This window comes from Macaca fascicularis, chromosome 12 (genome assembly GCF_037993035.2).
Source record: "Macaca fascicularis isolate 582-1 chromosome 12, T2T-MFA8v1.1".
Lineage (NCBI taxonomy): Eukaryota > Metazoa > Chordata > Mammalia > Primates > Cercopithecidae > Macaca > Macaca fascicularis.
This window is the reverse complement of record NC_088386.1, coordinates 54746171-54765994: the sequence shown is the minus strand read 5'-3', so window position 1 is coordinate 54765994 and position 19824 is coordinate 54746171. Positions and strand designations below refer to the sequence as shown.

The window sequence follows — 19824 nt, the reverse complement described above, 5'->3', positions numbered from 1 at the left end:
TATCTGTCACTCTTTCTTTAAAAGTATCAGGAAATAATTTCATTTTTAAATCCTAAGTGTGAGATGTAAGACAGACCTTGTAGTATTTATAGTTACCTAGTAGAGAAAACAATGAGTATTTACTTATGTTCATGAATCTCATTTTTAAATTGTGTTGTTACAGGGATATAAATATAACCTTGCATTGTTATTTCTCAGTGAATACTTTTACAGTAGAAGTTTTAACGATGTAACTCAAATATGGAGAAATAACACCATCTTAAGGTATTCAGTGATGGGGATGTTAGGAAAGGTCATAAAATAGATACGGATTGTTGGAATGTTAAACTCTGCTCTTTTGCTCGTGGTAACCATGCCAATGTTAATATGAAATATGTAATATATACATTTGATAAACATTTGTCAACTTGAATAGTGTGTGTGCTGTTTTAATAAGATTCTACAACTATCATTGGTATACATACTAAGTTATATAAGAAGACCATTTTAGACTTTCCCAGACTGATACAATGTTGCATTGAAAATTAAAGTAAGTTTGAACGGTTAAGCTATTTTGTTTTTAAGAGCATATAAATACCTAACTTAAAGTAGTTTAAATGGTTTCTGGTTTTCATTTTTTAAAACATGCACTGCAGGACATTTTCTTTTGTGACTGGAATATGAACTAGTTGTCAAAAAACAATGTTAGTGCTTACCATCTTTTACAGCCATCTTGAAAGTTTTTACTTGTCTAACTTTTCTTCTTTCCTTTGTAAAACTTCCTGTACAGAATATGTGTACACAGAAAAAGTCTTCTTTTTGCAGATTTAAAGTTTTTAATTATATTAGAAAATTTTCAATAGAAAATAACTAGTTTTATTTTTAATTCTAAAAAAATAAATAATGACCTCTTAATTTCTTACATGTATCTTTTTTCCTTAGAAACTGTTTTGTAGGATCCATTTTCTGCACTATGACACATGTTTGATTTGGGTTGATTTTCAAAGTTTCCCAGTTTGAACACATTTTCCAATCTATCACAATATATATAGATGAATTAGTCAAAAATCTAGGGTTATCTTTTAATTATACATAATTATGATACTAATACAAGTTTTCTAATTTTGATTTTAAAAAATACTCTAACTCTTATTTCTTTCTCAGGATATCATGAGGATGCTAAGATAAGCAAAAGATGAAGCACATTAAACAAAGAAAACACCATGTATTAAAGCTATTCATTGCTTTATGTGCTCTAATGTCATGTTAATTATTTCATATGTTAATGTGTACATGCTTCTGAAGTGTGTGCAGGCATTCTGCCTCTAAGCTTTGTTCTTTGCAGTGTACTTGAAATGTGCATTTACCCCACAGCATTTACCCCAACAGAACTGCTCACCCGTCATGTGGTCCATATCTGTATAACGAAAGATACATAGATGTGTATGGCTACTATATATTTGTTAGCAAGCGGAATGTTCATTACTAATATAAATTAGGAATTATGGTGCATTGAACATCCCAATAACTATTATTCATGGCAGATGGTTAATTTTAAATGATTTTTCATGTATTATAGTACTGCCAAATCTGTCGAAAGGGAGATAATGAAGAACTGCTTCTTCTTTGTGATGGCTGTGACAAAGGCTGTCATACCTACTGCCATAGACCCAAGATTACAACAATCCCAGATGGAGATTGGTTTTGTCCAGCTTGCATTGCTAAGGTAAGACGATCTAAAACTAAACTTTTTATTTTATTTTATTTTATCTTTTTTTTTTTTTTTTTTTAAATACAGGGTCTCAGTTGCCCAGGCCGGAGTGCAGTAGTATGATCATAGCCCACTACAGCCTAAAACTCCTGGGCTCAAGCAATCCTCTGGCCTCAATCTCCTGAGTAGCTGAGACTACAGGTGTGCACTGCAAGCTAATTTTTTTTTTATTCTTCTTTTTTTGTTTTGTTTTGTTTTGTTTTGAGAGAGATACGGTCTTGCTATGTTGCCTACAGTGGTCTCATATCTGACCTCAAGCAATCTTCCTACCTCAGCCTGCCAAGTCACTGGAATTACAAATGCAAACCACTGCACCCAGCTCCAAACAACTTTTTTTTTTTTTTTTTTTTTTTTTTGAGACGGAGTCTCGCTCTGTCCGCCCAGGCTGGAGTGCAGTGGCCGGATCTCAGCTCACTGCAAGCTCCACCTCCCGGGTTCACACCATTCTCCTGCCTCAGCCTCCCGAGTAGCTGGGACTACAGGCGCCCGCCACCTCGCCTGGCTAGCTTTTTGTATTTTTTTAGTAGAGACGGGGTTTCACCGTGTTAGCCAGGATGGTCTCGATCTCCTGACCTCGTGATCCGCCCGTCTTGGCCTCCCAAAGTGCTGGGATTACAGGCTTGAGCCACCGTGCCCGGCCCAAACAACTTTTTAATTACTAGATTAAAATGCAGAGTTTTATGGTGTTTATGTTTTGAAGGCAGACTCTAGGTATTCCCTACCTCAGTTACTTTCTCCTATATTTAAACTCTTAACCTAATTATTAACAGTAAGCTAATTATTAACAGTCTTTTAACCTAATTATTAACTACCCCTCCATAAACTCACTTCAAACATCCATCTGTCCACCTCCTTTCTTCCCTTCCACTTCACTCCCTGTAGCACTTCAACTCCAACAATCCTTTGATCTCACCAGGACTTACAGTTTGTCTTAAGACTTTTCACTGTTGCTCTCCCATTTCATGTCCTGTCTTTCCTCCTAATCTGTCTTAGATGTCATTATCCCATTATCATCCCAATCATTGATTCCACCATTAGGTCCTTTGCCTGCGCCTGCCCTTGGTAAAAACCATTATTCTGGTTAATACAACTCTCTGATTTCTCTAGCACCTATACCTTTGTATCTGAATATAGCTGTGCAATACTCAGCCTTTAAATTCAAGGCATTAAGGCCCGGGTATGTTGGCTCACGCCTGTAATCCAAGCACTTTGGGAGGCTGAGATGAGCAGATCATTTGAGAGGAGATCAAGGCCAGCCTGGCCAACATGGCAAAACCCCATCTCTACTAAAAATACAAAATTTTAGCCAGGCAAAAATTAGTGGTGGCACATGCCTGTAGTCCCAACTACTTGGGAGGCTCAGGCAGGAGAATCGCTTGAACCTCGGAGGTGGAGGTTGCAGTGAACCCAGGTCATGCCACTGCACTCCAGTCTGAGCTACAGAGTGAGACTCCATCTCTAAATAAATAAATAAACAAGGTGTTAGAGGGCCTTTAATGATGTCAATAATTTATCTCTAGCTCTGTCTCCTCCATCTTAATTCTCAGCTTATTGTCATTCAGCTGAGAAAATGGAAGCCATCGGAAGAAAATATCTCATCTTGCCACCACATCTGCTGTCCTTCTGCTTCCAGGCTCACATACCTTACCTTCTCTGCTGTTGCCATGAACTCCTAACTAAGCGAATTTTCCCACTTGTGCCTCAGATTCCATCCCTTCTTACCCTCTTGGGAATGTTATTCCAGCAGTTCTCCCTTCTCCTGCATCACCGATTTCTCCTTCTCCACTGGGTTCCTCTCTTTAGCCTACTGATGTGCTGCTATCTCTCCCATCTTAAGAAAACTAAACAAAAACCCTCTTCTGTCCTCACTTCTCCCTTAATCCAGTTCCTCCATTTTTTCCTTCCATTTACAGAAAAACACTTGGAAAATGTTTTGTTCTGGTTCTATCTAATGTCTCTCCTTTGGTTTATTCTTTGTTTAAGACAGAATCTTGATCTGTTGCCTTGGCTGGAATGCATTGACACTATCACGATTTATCGCAGTCTGGAGTCCCTCAGGTTCAAGTGATCCTCTCACCTCAGCCTCCCAAGCAGCAGGGACTACAGGCCTGTGCCACTACGCCTGGCTATTTTTTTTTTTTTTTTTTTTTTTTTTTTTTTGGTAGAGATGGGTTCTCACTATGTGCCTAGGCTGGTTTCAAACTCCTGGGCTCAGCTGATCCTCACACTGCAGCCTCCAAAGTCTGGGATTACAGGTGTGAGACAGCACACTCGGCCCTGATTCACTCTTGAGCTCACTATAGATTTTCACCTCCACAGCTTCTCCAAAAGTGCTCTTATCGTGGCCACAAACAGCATTCACATTTCCCACTCCAGTGATCAGTGCCTGTCATCTGACCTATTACATTTGGTAGAGCTGAACACTTTCTCCTCCTTGAAACACTGATTTTCACTTGACTTCTAGCATACCATACTCACCTGGTTTTCTTTCCAGTCTTTGCTTCTTCTCAAATCTCCTTCACTGATTTTTCCCCACCTCCCTGATCTGTAAACATTGGAGTGCTTTCTTTGCCTCAAGGTTATCATCTGTAAAATGGGATGGTATCTGCTTTGTGGGGATTTGTGAAGATCAAATAAGGTCATACATGTAAAAGTTTTTATAACTTTATAGTTATGTGAAATGTTAATTTTAATACTTTATTATATTTTAGACTATATTTCACAAGATAGCAAGTGGTCTTACATGGCATCATATTCACTAATAATCATTTTTTGATTATTTTGATTATTCTCATTACTTGATCATTTTTGTCATACATAGTTAAATATAACAACAGCAGTCTTCACTGATTGTACATAAAATTACCTTTTAACTTCATAACTGTTAAGTTATAGAAAGTTTCTCTAACACTCTATGAATTACTAACAGATAAATGTTTTCGGTCTTGGGAGTATTACCTGGTAGGTCGTTGGATATTTGTTTTCAATAAATTTTCTTAAATTAGTATCCTAGCTATCTGCCATTCAAGGAGTAGACTTGAAGACATAAGATCTGTAATCTCATTTGAGCCTTTCTATGTGAATACAACTTTCTAAATTTCTGCTTTTTTTGTTTTCTAAATGTAGTGAACTAGATGTTTCTCACAACAATAAAACTCTAAACATTGATTTTGATATATAAGGAAGAGTTAAGGTTTTTAAAGTATCTTTCCAGTTAATTCATAGTTATTTAAAAATATTTATACTATACATACACCTTGCTCTCAAGTGGGTTTTTCTGCATACATTATCCTGATTAACTGTTTTTACTGTGTGTTTATGTATGTGTGTATGTATGTATATATGTGATCACAGGATCACAGAATTGAAAAGATGTGTATGTGTTTGTTTGTGTGTGTGTGCATATATATACAAGATAGCTATACCTCAGTATCTGCAAGGGATTAGCTCCAGGATCCACCATGGATACCAGAGTCCACAAGATGCTCAAGTTCCTTATATAAAATGGAATATTATTTGCATACAACCTACACACATCCTCCCATATACTTTAAGTCATCTCTAGATTATTTATAATACCTAATAAAATATAAATGCTATGCAGATAGTTATTATACCATATTGTTTTTTATTTATTATTTTTTATTGTTTTGTTATGAGGGGGTTGGATTTTTTGTTTTATATTTTCTTTTTTTTTTTTCTATTAAGACAGAGTCTCACTCTGTTGCCCGGGCTGGAGTGCAGTGGCATGATCTTGACTCACTGCTGCAACCTCCGCCTCCCGGGTTCAAGCGATTCTCCTGTGTCAGCCTCCTGAGTAGCTGAGATTACAGGCGTGTGCCACAACGCCTGGTTAACTTTTGTATTTTTAGTAGAGACAGGGTTTTGCCATGTTGGCCAAGCCAGTCTCGAACTCCTAACCTCAAGTTATCTGCCTGCCTCGGCCTCCCAAAGTACTGGGATTACAGGCATGAGCCACTGCGCCCAACCTTTGTTTTATATTTTCGATTTGCAGCTGGTTCAATCCATAGATGTAGAACCTGCAGATATGGAGGTCCAATTGTATTAGTACACACTCTTAGATACACACACACATACACACACAAACTCACATATTAAACATTTCAAACTTCAGTGCCTACAAAAGCCAAGTAAATGACATGAAAGAGATCATTGGACCCCTCGTGGGCGCTGTGGCAAAGAGGGGAGTCATGGCCCTATTTAAATTTAACAGTCAAAGCTCAACTTCACCGAATTGCTGTCATGTAGGAATGTGGGCCCCATGTTCCAGAACCCACTCATATTTCAAGGGAAGTCGAGACTATGGATTTTTATGTCCTCCCAAATATTAAATATTGGAAACAAATTCAGAATTTTTACAAGCATTATATGAACCAAATACATTCTGTGGCCTGTTTGGAGCCTGCAAGCTACCAGTTTGTGACTTATATCAATATATAAACAAGAAAGATATGTGCTGTTGTTCATGAAATCTGGTAAGTGTTGCTTAAGACCCACTAAGTTCCTCTTTGAATTTGTACTGTAGCCAAGAAAAGGTGATGGGGATTGGGGGGATGCCCTGCCCAAGAGCAAAATAATAGGTAATGGAGTAACTCGATGAAAGTTTGCTTTTGAAGTATGTGTATTTGCGCTATTTAATGAGATCAGTTTACACACATCATTTTTTTTGTCTTTTTTTTTTTTTTACATCACAAGTTTTTTTATTCTGTGATTTCAATTTCATACTTTCTTTTTTTTTTTTTTTTTTTGAGACAGAGTCTCTCATTCCATCACTCAGGCTGAAGTGCAGTGGTGTGATCTCAGCTCACTGCAACCTCCACCTCCTGGGTTCAAGTGATTCTTGTGCCTCAGCCTCCTGAGTAGCTGGGATTACAGGCGTGCATCACCACACCTGACTAAATTTTGTAGTTTTGGTAGAGACGGGGTTTCACCATGTTGGCCAAGCTGGTCTAAAACTCCTGACCTCAAGTGATCTGCCCTCATTTGGCCTCCCAAAGTGCTGGGATTACGGGCATGAGCTACCATGCCTGGCCCAATTTTATATTTTCTTATTGTGAGTATTAATTTGTTAGAAAATTATCCCAAATAATATTTTAGTTCAAGTAGAAACTAGATGTTTTGGCCCACTATTCATAAAATTTTTTCTGTTTTAAGTAACACAGCTATTTAATCTAATTTGTCATTAAATGGACTTTTTCTTCATTATATTAAGTACTCTCTTTTTTAATGATTTCAGAGTGCTAAAAGCTAAGTGTAATATAAAAACCCAAAATAATCAGATTTTAATGAATATAAATAAGTGGAGAAGAGACTGAATAAAACATATTAATTATTTCAGTTAGTGACAGGGATTGTGATTCTTTGATATGATATGGTGAAAGCGTTGAATTTATGGTTTGCCTTATTTAGTCAATTAAAATATCTCCTTAACTATACTTTAACCTGCCAATAAAGAAGCAAATAATTTTAACTGCTTAAGAGCATTTTTAAGTAATGTACTGGCAGGGGTCATGAAATCCTCAAAGAAACTGCTATGAAATACTCCAAAGAAATGTTTTTCAGCCAGTTTTAAGAATACAGCCAACTTTATTAGCCAGGCATGGTGGCACACACTCGTAGCCCCAGCTACTTGGGTGGCTGACGTGGGAGGATCTCTTGAGCCCCAGAGGTTGAGGCTGCAGTAAGCCATGATTGTACCACTGTACTCCCAGCCTGGGCAACAGAGTGAGACTGCCTCAAAAAAAAAAAAAAAGAATACAGCCAACTTTAAATTATTGCTACACTGATTATGTGACTTTGCAGTCTAGGATTTCTTAACAATCTGGTTAAGGTAACAGTTTTCTAAAAGTGTTTGGTGTTAACCACATATTTGGAAAATAAAAATAAAAGTCATACATTGCCAGAACTTTACCTACCTTTCTTTTATGATCTATTATATTTATTATAACATTTAACTCTCAAAAGGCATATTTTTTTTCTCTATGAATACAGGGTGGGGCACCCTTCTTGTTGCAGCAGTGTGCTGCCTGCAATTTGTAGTTATATTGCATAAGACCACGTTGAGATTTCTTTTTTGCATGTAATTCTAGAGCTAGAATGACTAGCAAGTATGTGGCTAGTCATCCTTATTTTTTAAATGAGAAAACAGGGCCTCACATGTATTTTTGCTTAAAGTTAGTAGCAGAGCCGTAGCTGGAATTCATATCCTTTGATTCCAAGTATAATGTCCTTTATGTCTTTCTTTCTATGTTGTTTTTCTCAAAATCAGACATCTTTTTACCCCATCTTTCGCCACTGCTTTGTTCACACCTGGGAACCACAAGTTTGTGGAACTCTCTTCTTATTGCAAATACCTTTTATTTTTTATCCAGGAAAAAAAATCAATTTCTAGTAGATTTGATCACTTGGACTTCCCTATTTGACACTTCCTTAGCTCTTTTTCATTTTTTGGCCTGGCTTTTTATTACCTCTTCAACTTTCTTATTAACAATCTCTGTGTTTTAATTTATATTCATCTTTGTTCCTAATTCTTTTGTATCTTTAAACTCATTCAAGTAGTGACCTAGACTGAAAGAATACTGCAGACACCCTCTGTAGATGAATTACCATGAGATCAACATCTTCAAGTTTTAAGAATTCTTAAGATGAATAGACCTTTCTTTTTTATTAGATTTTATCCTTATATTATGAAGGGAAGAAATACACAGAACGTTCTTAAGAATAATAGAGTTATCAACATTCTAAATCCGAGTTATTCTTTTTACTTGTTTGTCCTGTCAGACTTTTCATAATTTAAAATAATAGAAGGTCTGTAGACAGTCACTTTCTTACACCTCATTTACTTTTTTTAAATTAAAGGCAAGTGGTCAAACTCTAAAAATCAAAAAACTTCATGTCAAAGGAAAAAAGACTAATGAGTCAAAGAAAGGCAAGAAGGTAACTTTAACAGGAGACACTGAAGATGAAGACTCTGCATCTACAAGTAGTTCACTGAAAAGAGGAAACAAAGACCTCAAGAAAAGAAAAATGGAAGAAAACACTTCTATTAACTTGTCAAAACAAGAAAGTTTTACTTCAGTTAAGAAGCCGAAAAGAGATGACTCCAAGGACCTAGCTCTTTGCAGGTATTATTTCCGTTTTCATGCACTGTATATTTCTAATGTCCCATTTTATTTGTTTAGAAACCTTTTACCATATCAAAGCTTCCTTTCTGACAATTTGTGGAAATAAAAAAATGTAAAGCATAAATGTTAAGAAAATGTGTAAGTATAGTAAATGTATTCCTTTATCTTCTTTTAATGTTAATTTGCATTGAGTTTTATTTGAAAGATTATAACTGGGCCTGGCACATTGGCTCACGCCTGAAATCCCAGCACTTTGAGATGTCAAGACAGGCAGGTCACCTGAGGTCAGGAGTTCAAGATCATCCTGGCCAACATGGCAAAACCCTGTCTCTACTAAAAATACAAAAATTAACTGGGTGTAGTGGCATGCACCCGTATTCCCAGCTACTCGAGAGGCTGAGGCAGGAGAATCACTTGAACCCGGGAGGCAGAGGTGGTAGTGAGCTAAGATGGTGCCACTATACTCCAGCCTGGGCAATAGAGCAAGACCCTGTCTCATATATATATAAAATAACTGAAAGCTTTTTTAATTAAAAAATAAGACAATTGTAAAGTAGGGATACTGATTTCAATCATTATTTTCTTTAGTATGATTCTGACTGAAATGGAAACTCATGAGGATGCATGGCCTTTTCTACTTCCTGTAAACTTGAAACTTGTTCCTGGTTATAAGAAAGTTATTAAGAAGCCTATGGATTTTTCCACAATTAGAGAGAAACTAAGTAGTGGACAGTAAGTAAATCATTTCAGTTCACTAAATATTTATTGAATACCTGATATATGCTAGGCATATTTGTCGTGAGCCAAAGATATTTTAATCAACAGCAAGATCTAGGCCCTGCCTTTGAGGCAGGTGTGTGTGTGTGTGTGTGTGTGTATGGTGCACACACGCGCACACGCGCGCATTTGGTTAGAGTAGAATGCTGTAGAAGAGAAACCAACTAAAATTATTTAAGAAATTAAAAACCAGTGTAATAGACCTGCTTTTGACATTGAAACAGCACCACCAACCCAAGCTGAAGGTAAGGAAAAGTATTAGGAGAGCCTCCCAAAGTAAGTAACATATAAGCCGGAATTTGTATTCTGCATCCATGGAGTATCGACCACACGTCACGTGGATTTAACAAAAATTGACTCAAATATTGTTAGATTATTACAATGTAGAAATAGAAGATCTTTGGAAGCTTTACACATTAAGAGCTTTAATGTGAGTTATTGGAGAATACCAAAATTCCATTTATTAAATGTGGGAGAGAAAACTATTATTTGCTCTTCTCTACCGTATTCTCTTTGCAATCCTATTCCAGGAATAAAGTTACTTATTTTGGGAGGCTTTCCTGATACTCATACAACATATATTTTAATTACATTGTTATTATCTAGTATATATTTAGTTCTTCCTAAAAATTCTTTTGGTGAAAATAACTGTACTCTATGATTTATATTCAATTTAGAAGAGTTAAATAGAATTTATAATGATCTGTGTCCCTCACATATATCAAGTGATTTACTAGGTTGACCAAATGACTAATTTATTTCTTTGGAGGATGAAATAACAGTCGTCTAAAGGTTTATGTCTGTTTTGTTTTATTATTGTTTAATTACAGAAGGGACCTGCCTAAATTCAGGAAGCATTTAAAACCATTAAAATGATTGATTGGTACTTATTGGTTCCAATATGTAAACACTGTTATCTAGATATGGACTAGTTCTTTTGTTTGTTCTTTTTTTTTTTTTTTTTTTTTTTTTAAGACGGAGTTTCACTCTTGCCCAAGCTGGAGTGCAGTGGTGCATCTCGGCTCACTGCAACCTCCGCCCCCCGGGGTTCAAGCAATTCTCCTGCCTCAGCCTGCCAAGTAGCTGGGATTAGAGGTGCGCGCCACCACACCTGGCTAATGTTTTGTATTTTTAGTATAAACGGGGTTTCACCATGTTAGCCAGGTTGGTCTCAAACTCCTGACCTCAGGTGATCCACCCACCTCCACCTCCCAGAGTGCTGGGATTACAGGCGTGAGCCACAATGCCCGGCCTCTTTTGTTTGTTCTATCAAAATAGTCAGTTGTCTAGGTGGATGGCACAATGAAATTTGTAACTAACATGGCCGAGAAAAAGAATTACACATGAAGACTTTACTAGTATTTAAGTTAACTCTTGATTTTAACTTCCATCATCTTCCAATTCCTAGATAAAAGATTAACGTAAACCTCAAAATTGTTAAAACAAATAGGCTTAGAAATATATATATATATAAAATGCTACAAAATCATATGGGCCAGGCGAGGTGGCTCATGCCTCTAATCCCAGCACTTTGGGAGGTGGAGGCAGATGGATCACTTAAAGTCAGGAGTTTGAGACCAGCCTGGCCAATATGGTGAACTCTCGTCTGTACTAAAAGTACAAAAATTAGCTGGGCGTGGTGGTGTATGCTTGTAGTCCCAGCTACTCAGGGATGAGGCACGAGAATCACTTGAAACCGGAGGTGGAGGTTGGAGTAAGCTGAGACCACGCCATTGCACTCCAGCCTGGGCAACAGAGTGAGACTGTCTCAAAAAAAAAAAAAAAGCTACCAAATCAGAGCTCCTTTGGGGAAGAGGAAGAGAGAAGGAAACAGTCTGTGTAATCCTGTTTGTAATGCCAGCTGTGTGGGAAGCAAAACTCAGTAGATTCAAGCTCCTTGAACTCTCCACTTTGAGTTGTTTGACTAAACTGAAATTAATGAGTTGGAACCAAAACTCACCATGTTTCAAATTTTTAAACTAGAAATTTTTGGAATAGAGGGAGGGGCCTACTTAAATGAATTTTTCTGATTTCCATCAGCTGCCCCATCCCATAAAGGAAGGACACACATATGAGTTGTATGCTTTTTTCACCTAGAATCTCACCTAGAATTCTCTCCTGGATTCCACTCTCCCTAATGTTGATCATTAACCTTTTCTTTGGGTAAGGAACAAAGAGAGAAGTAGTTCTCAAATTAACTTAAAATATTTTATAAAAATTATTCCCACACATATTGTATGATTCCATTTATATGAAGTATCTAGAATAGATAAATCCATAGAGACAGATAGAAGATTGGTGGTTGCCAGGTGCTGGGAAGAGGGAGGAATGGGGAGTACCTGTTCAATGAGTATGGCGTTTCCTTTCAGGGTGATGACAGTGTTTTAGAGGTGACGATAATACAGTGTTGTGACTTAAATGCCACTGAATCATCCACCTTCATATGGTTTATTTTATGTGAATTCCTTAACCTCAATAATAATAAGCAAATAATTCCTAGGAAAATGGATGAGGTTGCCTAAGGGCTGACTTAACTCTGTGAGCACATTACACATAGAGAAATATTCCTTTCATTATCACACAGAAGAAGGGAGTGAAAGGTCATACAAGATATGTCACCAAAGAAATAGAATTCCACTTCGACAAGTTCTCACAGCGTCAGTGCCTCATAGGGTATTTCTCTTTTTTTAATTGTTATTTAAGTTTTTGTGGCTACACAGTAGGTGTATATTTATAGATACACGAGATACAGGCATGCAATGCATAATAATCACATCATGGAAAATTGGGTATTCCTCACCTCAAGTATTTATCCTTTGTGTTACAAATAATCCAATTCTACTCTTTTACTTATTTTAAAGTGTACAATTAAACTATTATTGACTATAGTCTCCTTGTTGTGCTATCACCTACTTATTCTTTCCTTCTATTTTTTTGTGCCCAGTAACTATCCCCACCTCCCCACTGCACTTCCCAGCCTCTGGTAACTATCCTTGTACTCTGTTTCCATGAGCTCAATTGTTTTGATTTTTAGATCCCACAAATAAGTGAGAACACGTGATGTTTGTCTTTCTGTGCCTGGCTTATTTCACTTAATATAATGACCTCCAATTTGATCCACGTTGTTTCAAATGACAAAATCTCATTCTTTTTTTTATGACTGAATGGTGCTCCATTGTGTTTAAGTATCACATTTTCTTTATCCATTCATCCCTTGATGGACACTTAGATTGCTTCTAAATCTTGGCTGTTGTGAACAGTGCTGCACCAAACATAGGAGTGCAAATATCTCTTTCGTATACTGATCTCCTTTCTTTTGGGTATATATCCAGCAGTGGGATTGCTGGATATCATGGCAGCTCTGTTTTTAGTTTTTTGAGGAACCTACAAACTATTCTTCATAGTGGTTGTACTGATTTACACTCATGGAATATTTTTAATGGTTACATTATTTTAGTATCCAGCTTGTCATAGGTTAGAGTTAACTTAAAATTTGCATTTCTAAAAGCTGTCTTAAAATTTGTTGAATTGGCTTGAGTTGGCTTGAAATGACCATTCCCTTCTTACTAATAAGCTTACGTAGATTCATCCACCTTTCTTTTTTCTGTTTTTCTACAGAGAAAGAGAATTGAGCTTATCCCACCAGAAAAGCACAGAAGCCATAGTACTTCTTGTTGAAAGACAGACCCTTGTAATGTTACCTCTAGTAGAGACATAGCATATGCTTATTTTGCTTGTTTGAGTTCGTCATACTCTAATGCTTGGGCAGAAGAGCATATATGAAGAGAAGAGAAATGGGAAATGGGGAAGACTTAACACAGAGCACCATATCTTGGGGTGTATATAAAAGCTACAGGAAAAGTGTAATTTTTATCGTTGCATGGGGAGCATTGACATGATTTCTACTGCAGCTGAGCATTTTCAAATACAGATAATAGGATCCCGCAAGTGATACATTTGGTCAGAGAACTTAATAAACTAGTCAAGTGGGATAGGTCCTGTGACAGAATTGTGTGATACAGGTCAAACAGGAGACGGGTTATGGGGAAAATGCCTGTTGAAATATGTTTTGATCTTCGGAGAAATATATTTTTCCATTTAACCTGTTCTTTAAATCCAGTATGTTTCAGAACACACAAAAATTTTTAAATGTTCCATTTATAAAAGGGTATCATATATATCAGTTTAAATGCAGTTATCCTAATCATCTTTCTTTCATTGTTACCCTTTATTACCTCTTTATTTGTTTACAAAACAAATCCACTCTATGAAAGCAATCTCTAATTATGTGTTTTCTTTCAGGTATCCAAACCTTGAAACCTTTGCTCTAGATGTCAGGCTTGTTTTTGACAACTGTGAAACATTTAATGAAGATGATTCTGATATAGGCAGAGCTGGCCACAATATGAGGAAGTATTTTGAAAAAAAGTGGACAGATACTTTCAAAGTGAGCTGAAGTTATAATAATCTCTTTATTTTTTTCCTTTTAAACAAGGACAAATGAGACCAGCAATGTGAACTGTATTTACATAAACGTGCAAGGCACATACATAATGACTTTCTTTTTCCTTAAGATAAGTATAAAAAAAAAAAGTATCAGAAGAATGATACCATTTTTAAAGGCTTCACTCCTACAACAACCAAGGCCCTCGGTTATTGGTTTGTGTGATTTATCAGCTAATTTAGGTAGAACAGGGAAGCACACCCAAAGAATTTTCAAAGGAAGGGGTGTTATAGTGCAATAGCAATTAAAATATATCAAATCGCACTGAATACTCAACACCAGAGCTCTAACGTGGGAAATGGTTCTCCTTTCCCTCTCAATAAATATCTATTTTTCATTTTTTTACTTTGTAGTTTATTTTTTAGTGAATGTATTTAATTTTATGAATTATTTATGATTAAACCACATCCAGAATCTTCGTTTTCTGTGAAAAGGAAGAACTAGAAAATTGCTTTAAATCTTGAAAATACAACAAGGAATGTTTTAAAATATAAAACAAAGCCAAGTTAAACTGTTTACACTGATGTGCTATAAGAGCACCAAAAAGAAACTTTACTGTAGAGTTACAAGTACATTTATATATATATGTTGCTGCATCACTTGTGTAGTTAAATTGTATTTCAAAACAGTGAAAACATTGACATGTATATACTGTTCATTCTTGTTTATATTAAGTCTTGTTTTAAATATGTATTATGTGTATATATTGTTTGCAGACATTATTGTTCATGCCTTAGAGGATTGTAGCATTTTATTTTCATCTGAAGGTAATGATAGCTATACAGTCTGTACAGTCATTATCCTCTACCAACACTGTGGCGTCTCCTTAATCTTGGTAGTGCCTGCCTTTGAAACAGGGTGTAGGGGATATTAGTTTTCCATTTTTCTATTTTGTTATATAATTTTAAGCCACCAGGGCCTAAATTAAAGTATAATCATTTGTATCCATGTGGAATAAAATTGTGACAATTTCCTACGCACACAGTATTTTTTCATAGAAACATTTCCCTCCCATTTGCCTTGCCTCAGAAATAAATTTAAAAGACATTTGTAACCACTGTGTTTTATCTACTGTGTGTTGTGGTGGCCTGTTGGAGGCAAATAGATCAGAATTTTTTTTGTACCTATGTAAGAGTACTTGAAGTTTTATTTAAAATAAAATGTTGTGGAAAAGGTAGCATTCTTTTTTTTAGGAGTGTTATTTTTCACTATGTATGGCACGGATACAATAAAAGACTTTTACAAACTAATTTTTTAGTTTTTCTTAATATACCTGAAAATATATTCTTTTTTAAAAAGCCAGTTGATTTAAATTTGATTTTTACAGAGACCTAAAGGAAGAACAGTGTGTAGAGTGTGGTTCAAAGAGCACTGGGCTGGGTGGAAGAGGGTGAGTTTAAGTCAAGTGGCCAAACTTCTGTAGCCTGTAAGCCTCACTGGTCTGTAAACTTCTCTGGACCTGGTCTTCTTTCTTATTTCACATTTTCAAGATGAAAATATTAGAATACATTAGATCTTGTTCTGGTCTGAAAAATGCCTCTGTGGGTAGCCAGACAACTCAATTGTCAAGAAGAAAAACAGATATATAAATTAGTCTAATAAGACATGTATTTCTCCAAGAATTCAAGAAACATAGTTTGCTGCCCTGCTAGGGGCCGCCAGACTCCAGAGAATCATTGACATACAAGACAGGCCCTGCCTCCATGGAGCTAATAGCCCCTTGAAGTGGGCCTTAGATAATGTCCACTGCTTTTCATCATGAAGAGAGAATAGAAATGTTTTGAAAAAAGTTTTAACTTCACAAAGCTTCAAAGCCACAGAGTATTTTCAGTATCTCTAGATTGTTTGTGAAGACTTACATGAAAATCAGCTGTGGCCGTGCGCGGTGGCTCAAGCCTGTAATCCCAGCACTTTGGGAGGCCGAGACGGGCGGATCACGTGGCCAGGAGATCGAGAGACGATCCCGGCTAACACGGTGAAACCCCGTCTCTACTAAAAAATACAAAAAAAAAAAAAACTAGCCGGGCGAGGTGGCGGGCGCCTGTAGTCCCAGCTACTCGGGAGGCTGAGGCAGGAGAACGGCGTAAACCCGGGAGGCGGGGCTTGCAGTGAGCTGAGATCCGGCCACTGCACTCCAGCCTGGGTGACAGAGCAAGACTCCGTCTCAAAAAAAAAAAAAAAAAAAAAAAGAAAATCAGCTGTTATTATGTAAATATGTCAGTTTCTGTTAACCAGATATTGCAGTGATGTCTTAAAGAGGCTGATGTTTAAGCAAAAATGCCTTGTAGAGCAGGGAAGAAGGCAGCACCGTGAATAACAGTGTCTGGTTTTTATGTTTCTATAACTGCCTGATGCTCCATGAGGATTCTTCATGATGATTTTTTTTTACCTTAGAGATTATATATGCTTATGTTAATTTATATTAGATGGTATATAAGGGGCTTGATAATAACATGTCTGGTGCCTGAGGGGCTCATAAATAAGCAAGTACTTAAACACACACACAAAATTTGTTGAGAGTGATAATTTTAAAAATAGGGAAAAAAGGAAGGCTTGGTAAACACTGGCTACTTTGGACTGGTGTCTTCATTGTTATTACTCAGCAGACGTAGCTGTTAAACACTGAGTGGACATGATCCCACGAGGGCTGCGGTTGCAGTAGGTGACAGTGGTTACAATACATATGTGGATCACTTGTTATGTAAGTGACTCATGCACTCCCAGGCCCCTAGGTTGGGCTTATTCTCAATAAAAGCAATATCATTGTTCTCCTCAAATTAAAAAAAAATTATCCTAACTCTCTGCTGTCACATAATTGCCAGTATATATAACATATTTTCATTAAGATAACTTAGGCTTTCACCTGACCCTTCTTCATTTTAGTCCTAACATGCACTGTGAATTATTTACAAACCGGTCTACTTTCAAGTTTAGATTTAGATTATCACTAAAGTGGTGACCCACCAAGGATAACCAAACAATCCACTACTGCTGAACACAGAAGATAATCATCAGTTTGAAACAGTATGTAGACAGTAAATTAATATTTGAGTTGTTAACCACAGTGAAAATTAAACAGGTGAAAATGTGTCTATAGATACACCTAAAACTCAAAAGAAGTAAATTAGCCATAAATGCAAGGTGTTCTTTTTCTTGTTCCAACTCTAAAATAAAATTTTTCACAAGCACCAGTTTTAATCTGAATTATCAAGGATCTAATCTGTCTGTAGTACCTTAATGTAACCCTCCATGCTCCTTCTCTTTTCCAGCCCCTCAATCCCCATAGTCTATAGGGAAATTCAAAATTCTGTTCCTTTAGCTTTCTTCCGTTAAACACTCCTCAACAAGGAAATCTGCTGTCAAGACATTTATTCATAATTGTACATTTAATTTATAAGCTACCTCTTTCAAGGTTATTTGCATTTCAAATATCTCCATTTGAGAAATGAAAGAGGTTTGTGTCTTGCTAAAAGAATTTTATTTCAACAAGGAGAATAAAAGAGGTATTTTATTTTATTTTATTTTTGAGATGCAGTCTTGCTCGATTGCCCAGGCTGGAGTGCAGTGGTGTGATCATAGCTCACTGCAGCTTCTACCTCCCAGGTTCAAGTGATTCTTGTGCCTCAGCTTCCTGAGTAGCTGGGACTACAGGCATGTGCCACCACACCTGACTAATTTCTGTATTTTCAGTAGTGATGGGAGTTTTACCATATTGACCAGGCTGTTCTCAAACTCCTGACCTCAGATGATCTGCCTGCCTCAGCCTCCCAAAGTGCTGGGATTACAGACATAAGCCACTAAAATTTTCTTTTCTTTTCTTTTCTTTTTTTTTTTTTTTTTTTTTGAGATGGAGTCTCACTCTGTCACCCAGGCTGGAGGACAGTGGCACAATCTCTGCTCACTGCAAGCTCTGCCTCCTACGTTCATGCCATTCTCCTGCCTCAGCCTCCTGAGTACCTGGGACTACAGGTGTCCGCCACTATGCCTGGCTAATTTTTGTATTTTTAATAGAGACGGGGTTTCACCGTGTTAGCCAGGGTAGTCTTGATCTGCTGACCTCGTGATCTGCCCGCGTCGGCCTCCCAGAGTGCTGGGATTACAGGCGTGAGCCACTGCACCCGGCCGAGCCACTAAAATTTTCTTTCCACAAGGATATGACTTTAAAAAATAGGGAAATGAATAGAATCTTATCTTCTAGGAATCTTGCTTCAACAAGATCTCTTAGACTTGCTTTGGCCACATTACAACTCTACCAGAAAAAGGAATTTTTTAAACCTCAACCAATTGAGGTAATTAGTTCCTTTCTTCAATTCATGGCACACTCTTTACATTATTCTTGCAAAGCCCCTCTTTGTTACTTTTTTTGTTTTATTCTTCAGTTCGTCTCCACTTCCCCCATATACAACTACTTAAAATACGCCTTTCCAGATGACCCTTTATGTATTTATTTAGCATTATGTTTCTTTGTATGATATGAAAAATACATATGTACACCGTGGTTTTTAGACATATCAGTTGCATTATGCTATAAATCTTATTGTTTTTAAATTCTGTTTCTGTTTCTTTTTAGTTGAAAAAATGTATAACTCTAGTTCATTGGTTTTGATTGCTATAAGGTATTCCATCAGAGGCATACACCACATTTTACTTACAAGTTTCTCTAGAAACAAAAAACCTAGGTTGCCTGCAACTCATTGTCACTGCAAATAATACTGCAGTGATTTTTTTAATACATAGACTTGTATATGGAATCCAGTTTCCAAAATATCCCCAAGTGATCCGTGCCTTCTAGTATTCATGCCCATGTATACTCCCTTTCCACATTGTATCAGGGTTAATCTTTGTGACAACATAATAGGGCATAGTGATAGCTTGTGAATTCCCAGACTAAGCCATAAAATAACACTGTTGCTTCTGCCTTGTTCTCTTGGATTACTTGTTCTCTTGGATTACTTGTTCTGGGCAAAACCAGCCACTATGTTATGAGGATGCTCTAGCAGCCAAGCCCTATGGAGCAGCCAATAGCTACCACCAACTTACCAGCCCTGTGACTGAGGCATCTTAGAAGTGGATCCTTCAGCCCAAGTTATACATTCAGATGACCGGAGCCCCAGGCAACATCTCGATTGAAACTTCATAAGCAACCCTGAGCCAGAACTACCCAGCTAAGCCACTCCTGACTTCTTGACCCACAGAAACTATGAGATAATAAATGTTTATTGTTGGTTTAAATACTCCGTTTTGAGTAATTTGTTTATTGTTGGTTTAAATACTCCGTTTTGAGTAATTTGTTATCTGGCAATAGATAACTAATATCCTAAGGTAAGAGCTTCTCTAGGATCTACACGGGGGAGTATGCCCTGATTGTTAGGTCTGTACTTGCTGAACTTGCAATCATAGTGCCATGCTACTCTCCAGACGACTGTACCAGTTTAGCCTCCTACCATCAACAGAAGAGGGCTCTTTCTCCCTACCGCCCAACCAGTGCTCAATATTTGGACTCTTTTTTCCTAACAACTTATTATAGATTTTGAATTTTGAAAAGTATTAAACATTTCTTATTATTATACTTTAAATTCTGAGATACAAGTGCAAAATGTACAGGTTTGTTACACAGGTATTCACGTGCCATGGTGGTTTGCTGCACC

General features: G+C 37.0%; 1 protein-coding gene across 50 annotated transcripts in view; it reads left to right on the top strand.

Moving 5' to 3' along the window:
• Nucleotides 1-19408, top strand: part of BAZ2B (bromodomain adjacent to zinc finger domain 2B) — a 412036-nt gene extending 392628 nt beyond the window's left edge. For 42 of the 50 annotated variants that reach the window (XM_074009246.1, XM_074009241.1, XM_074009253.1 and 39 more), the window contains 5 exons: nt 1559-1705; nt 8630-8895; nt 9484-9627; nt 13975-14119; nt 19149-19408. In XM_074009246.1, the coding sequence (XP_073865347.1) occupies nt 1559-1705; nt 8630-8895; nt 9484-9627; nt 13975-14119; nt 19149-19241 (795 nt within the window). In that variant the 3' untranslated portion in view covers nt 19242-19408. Of the gene's footprint in view, nt 1-1558; nt 1706-8629; nt 8896-9483; nt 9628-13974; nt 15427-19148 lie in introns of those variants that run through there. The other 8 variants (XR_012421150.1, XR_012421149.1, XM_045368262.2 and 5 more) reach the window with 1 other exon arrangement.
• The last annotated feature ends 416 nt before the right edge of the window (nt 19409-19824 follow it).